Raw genomic sequence first — 6000 nt, forward strand, 5'->3', positions numbered from 1 at the left:
AAAATTAAAAGGTTAATAGATGGTGTATTAAGTAGGAGATGTGTATCTAGTATTTTGAGATGTGTGAATAAAATTTCTCAAATTAAAAAGAGAAGGAGGAGCAAAAATAAAGAAAAAACAGGATTCAAACTTATGATCAGTCTTATGGGATGAAATTAAAGTTAGCACATAGCCGACTGAACAAAGTAAAGATTCAAGTTATATGCCACCCATAACGTAGCCGACAAGAGAAATTCGTTTGAATAATATACGAATTTTTGCTCAGTATAAACTTTGATATATCAAGTTTTGAAATTATCAGAATGATATTTTATGTTTCTATCCCGAACTAAAATTAATATATATATATAACTATTAAGATTACTAATTTACCCTCAGACAAAAAAAAATGACAAATTTACCCTTAATTTTTATTTTTTTCTTAGTTTTTATTTTCTAATTTTTTTTGGCCTTTTATATTTTTAGGAACGTAGAGAAAAAATTTATCGTCACTTTCTCATTGCTAATAATTAGTTTTTTATCTCAATCATCCTTGAATATCAACGGTAACAACAAAATCCTTGAGTGTCAACAGAAACAACAAAATCCTTGAGTGTCAACGGAAACAACAAGGATTGAACTTCTGTATGTTTCCCCGCTTCCTTGAATGTCAACGGTAACAACAAAATCCTTGAGTGTCAACAGTAACAACAAAGATTGAACTTCTGTATGTTTCCCCTCTTCAATTTTCTTCAAGTTTATAAATGTCAACCCAAATTATCAAATTCTAAAACTCTTCTAATATTTCTTGAATATGAAAGCAAATATAAAAAAAACTAAGAAAAAAAAGAACTTAAGGATAAATTGGTCATCTTAATGGTTATATATATCAATCTTAGATCGAGATGAAAATATGAGATACCGTTATAATATTTTCAAAACTTAATATACCAAAATTTATAAAATGTAAAAGTTTATATATTATTCAGACGAATTTCTCTAGCCCACAATGTTGAGTCGTTGATTGGTATTTTGATAGTAAAAAGTGTTTTACGCCTCCAGTAACTATGGCATAAGAAGTTTACCCTGGGTAACTGTGGCTGTTTCTTTGTTTGGTGACTTGGGTCAATAGGGTAACTGTGGCCTCTGTTCTCTGTTTTTGGTCAGACACCTGTTCTACCCCTACCCAGTTCACCTCGCTCCAATTTTGCCCATTTGTTTTCTCCCAATCCTTCTCCAGTTTTCTACCTTTGACCAACGCAAGATTGCCAACCCCAAGTCACCAAAACCACCACGGGAAGATTCCTTAACTTATCGTTTACCAAACACAGCAACCTCGTGGTCTTCGACTCACTACCCGAATCCGACCCATACCCTGGTTTGAACAAGCAGCAACCATCCATCCCCAAATTCCCCCATTTGTTGTTTGTTTGAGAATTGAGAGAGCAATGATAAGGGAACGAGGAAGAAGAAAAGGCCAAGTGTTTCGAAGAATATTGCAGAAAGTGAATATCCTAATCCTACTACATACGCTAAGCCCAGAACAATCGATCATCACCATCATCATAATCCCCATCATGATTGCTAGATTAGAAAATGTCCAACAACACCGACAGCCACTAACAGCCGCCCACCACCACAAAGTAAACGCTTTCTTCTCCCTCCCCTTCTTTGATTTGTTTATCATTATCATTATCATTATCATCATCATCTCTCTATGCCCATGTCAACGTCACTTGGCCTCTCTCTCTCTCTCTCTCTGTACCAGGTAGCTAGCTAGCTCACACAGACACACATATACATTGGTACCCCCCTATTAGACTGGGGGGATGATTAAAATGAAGGCGACGTGTTTGTTACAATGACTGCCGGCCAAGTCTTCTTCATGTCTTCTTCTCTCGTTCCGATGAAACACGACAAGCAGCAGCCAACATGTCCAACATTGGCTAAATGGGCTTCCCTTCTGCTGCTTCTACTTCTGTTTCCTTGCTCTGCTTCTGCTGTTTGTAACAAACTGGACCAAGATGCTCTCTTGTCTTTGGAGCTGTCTTTCAAGGTTTCCACCCCATTGAATTGGTCTGTTTCTTTTGATTGTTGTCTCTGGGAAGGAATACTCTGCGGCGCAGATGATCGAGTTGTTAATCTGTCTCTACCCGGAAGAGGATTAAGTGGTCTGATCAGTCCAGCTATCACTAACCTCACATATCTCACCCATCTTGATCTCTCCCACAATTCCCTATTGGGTGTTCTCCCTGAGGGTTTCTTTCAATCCCTGTCTCGACTTGAAGTTCTTGACTTGAGCTTCAATCGGCTCAACGGGTATCTGCCACTCTCAGCTGACGATGCCAGCAAGCTTCAGATTGCTGACTTATCGAGCAATTACTTCAATGGGACAATCCCATCTTCGATCCTTATGCCATCCGTTGCTGCAGGTTCGCTTGCCGTTTTCAATGTCAGTAATAACAGCTTAACTGGCTCCATTCCCATTTCTGTTTTGTGCAAAAATGGCAGCAAGATCATTATCTTGGACTTCTCCTCCAACAAATTCAATGACTCTATTTCCACCGGACTCGGCTCTTGTTCGAAGCTCCAAGTCTTTCGGGCAGGATTCAATGCTCTCTCTGGTCCTCTACCTGATGACATTTTCGACCTGGCTGATCTCCAACAGCTGTCCCTGCCTGTCAATCAGTTATCAGGACCCATTGGTGATGGCATTGTGCGTTTAACAAATTTGAAGATCTTGGAGCTCTATTCGAACCAATTCATGGGGACATTACCAAGCCAAATTGGTAACCTTTTCAGGTTGGAAAAGCTGGTTCTCCACATCAACAACCTCACAGGTTCCTTGCCTGCATCTCTCCAAAACTGCACAAATCTATCCACCTTGAATTTGAGGGTCAATAATATGTCTGGACAACTCTCTGCCTTCGACTTCTCTGCACTCAAACACCTCACCACACTCGACCTTGGCAACAACAACTTCACTGGTGAGTTACCACAGAGCCTCTACTCTTGCAAGTCATTAACAGCACTTAGATTTGCTAGTAACCGGCTCACAGGTCAGATATCGCCTGAAATAGTTGGACTAGAATCCCTGGCTTTCCTATCCATCTCTAACAACTTCTTAACCAATGCCACTGGGGCTTTTAGAATTCTAAGGAGTTGTAAGAATCTGACCACTCTTGTGCTCGGTAAGGGTTTTATGAATGAACCCTTACCAGATGATGAAGGCCTAGTAGGCTCTGATGGATTTCAGAATATACAGGTTTTTGCCTTGGGTGGCTGCAATTTCACAGGTCAAGTTCCTACATGGCTTGGGAAGCTTAAGAAACTTCAAGTCTTGGACCTGTCGTTTAACCTGTTAACCGGTTCAATTCCTAGTTGGTTTGGTAGTCTGCCAGACCTTTTCTACATGGATTTGTCCAACAACCAACTTACCGGAGGATTTCCTAAGGAGCTCTGTGGGATGCCAGGTTTGACATCAAAAGAGGCCACCAGTTTAGCAAACAGCAGTTACCTAGAGTTGCCAGTCTTTGTGATTCCTCAAAATGCAACTAATCTGCAGTACAATCAGCTGTCCAGCCTTCCACCAGCTATATATCTCGGAAATAACAGCCTTAGTGGCACTATCCCCACCGAGATAGGGCAATTGCAGTTCATTCTTGTGTTGGACCTTAGTCACAACAGTTTCTCTGGCAGCATCCCGGTTCAGATATCTAATCTCACCAACTTAGAGAAATTGGATCTCTCCTACAACCACTTCTCTGGTGAAATACCTGCTGCTCTCAAAGGTTTGCATTTCTTGTCTTCCTTCAATGTGGCATTCAATGATCTTCAGGGACCAGTGCCATATGGAGGTCAGTTTAATACTTTTACCAACTCGAGCTTTGAAGGGAATCCAGGATTATGTGGTCCTTCGACTACACAGCACTCTTGCTCTCAATCAACAGCACCTCAATCATCAGCACCGGTTCATGTTCGGAGGTCAAACAGAATCCTTCTGATTGGTCTTGCATCTTCTATTTGTTTTGGCATTGTTTTTATCATTGCAATGCTAGCTGTGTGGATGTTATCTAAGAGAAGAATCATCCCAGGAGGGGATTCTGACAAGATGGAATTGGATACAATCTCTAGCTATTCCACTTCTGCTGTTACTCCTGAGCTCGAGAAGGATACCAGCCTAGTCATCGTCTTCCCTACCAACACCAATGAAATCAAGGATCTTACTATATATGAAATCCTAAAAGCAACCAACAACTTCAATCAAGCAAACATCATTGGCTGTGGAGGTTTTGGTCTGGTATACAAGGCAACATTAGCAAATGGAACCAATCTGGCTGTTAAGAAGCTCTCAGGAGACTTGGGTTTGATGGAAAGAGAGTTCAAGGCAGAGGTTGAGGCGCTTTCCACTGCTCAACATGATAACCTTGTTTCACTGCAAGGGTATTGCGTGCATGATGGTGTTCGCCTATTAATGTATTCTTACATGGAGAACGGAAGCTTGGATTTCTGGTTACATGAGAAACCTGATGGTGCTTCCCAATTAGATTGGCCAACACGGCTGAAGATTGCACGGGGAGCAGGGGATGGGTTGGCTTACATGCACCTAATATGTCAGCCACACATTGTGCATCGTGATATCAAGTCCAGCAACATCCTGCTAGATGATAAATTCAAAGCACATGTTGCTGATTTCGGGTTGTCCCGATTGATTCTTCCCTACGAAACTCATGTTACAACCGAGCTTGTTGGTACCCTCGGTTACATTCCTCCTGAGTATGGACAAGCATGGGTGGCCACTTTAAGAGGAGATATGTACAGTTTTGGTGTTGTAATGCTTGAGCTGCTCACCGGAAAAAGGCCGTTTGAGGTATGCAAACCTAGGACGTCACGAGACTTGGTTAGTTGGGTACAGCAAATGAGGAAGGAAGGCAAAGCTGAGGAAGTTTTTGATCCTCTTTTGAGAGGGAAAGGCTTTGAAGAAGAGATGCTGCAGGTTCTTGATGTAGCTTGCATGTGTGTCAACCAGAACCCTGTTAAGAGACCAAGCATCAAAGAAGTTGTTGATTGGCTGGAAAATGTAGGGGCGTCTCAGCAAGACTTAAATAAAGACTAGTGAAAAAATTTCTTAACGTATCCCAAGTTCTTCATATGTATACTTGCACATAGATATCAGGTTTTGTTGTTGCAGATTTTCCCAACCTTACTTCTGTAAATGGTATTGTTTTGAAGCTCTATGGAGTCACATCTTGTGTTATAACTTATGAGTACATGGCATTAGTGAGAAGATTGAATGATTTCCAGGCATACCAGGGCAGTCTTATAGTTCTAATCATTTTCATCTCTGGTACTGAAAACCATTGTCTTACTCATGCTCTTACCTTAAATTCTTTGTTATTTTGTACTTGTGGAGATGCTGCTGATGCATTACTGCTATAAGCATAAGACTTCTGATACTCAGCAGCATAAACAATCCAAAAGCTGTATTGAGGTGACCCAGCCAAGTTTAACTACAAATGTACGTGTGGGTTTTGATATTCAGTTTTTACTTTTGGGAAAGTGTACATGTTTGTATTGCATCCACTGCAGTATGAGAAATCTGCCCAGTTTTGATTATTTTTCTTCCAGATACTCAAAACTACAATGTTGCTGAGCAATCTTGTGTAACTGATATTGCAGTCAAGTATTGTTCTTTCTTTACTTGGACAGGAACAACCAAGTTGAGAGTGATGTGTAGAGCATTATGAGGCAGAAAAGATTAAGGAGTGGGGGATTGACCTCATGAGTTTGGAGGTTGAAGTTGAATGCCTGTCTATTTGCTCAGGCATGTGGATCATACATACTTTCAGTAGATAAAGCTTGGTGTTGGACAACTTTCTGTGCAAAGTGCTTTTTTGAGTCATTAATTTTGGAAAGGAAAATTGCAGACGTGACACCATAATTGTGACAATAAACAGTACCAGATCAAATCTTGTGATTCGTGTGTAGAAAGTTCTGCAACAAATTATCATACTTCAGTTG

The 6000-nt window shown here is 40.7% G+C and overlaps 1 protein-coding gene across 1 annotated transcript; it reads left to right on the forward strand.

Moving 5' to 3' along the window:
- Window positions 1–1840: 1840 nt before the first annotated feature.
- LOC101294099 (tyrosine-sulfated glycopeptide receptor 1-like) lies at window positions 1841–5332 on the forward strand. Its single transcript, XM_004305728.1, has one exon. The coding sequence runs from the start codon at window positions 1841–1843 to the stop codon at window positions 5093–5095; it is 3255 nt and encodes a 1084-aa protein (XP_004305776.1). The 3' UTR covers window positions 5096–5332.
- Window positions 5333–6000: the final 668 nt, after the last annotated feature.

The sequence above is a fragment of the Fragaria vesca genome, linkage group LG6 (genome assembly GCF_000184155.1).
Source record: "Fragaria vesca subsp. vesca linkage group LG6, FraVesHawaii_1.0, whole genome shotgun sequence".
NCBI lineage: Eukaryota > Viridiplantae > Streptophyta > Magnoliopsida > Rosales > Rosaceae > Fragaria > Fragaria vesca.

Coding starts and splice junctions, on each gene's coding strand:
- LOC101294099 (XM_004305728.1), top strand. CDS start 1,841: ATGACTGCCGGCCAAGTCTTCTTCATGTCTTCTTCTCTCGTTCCGATG.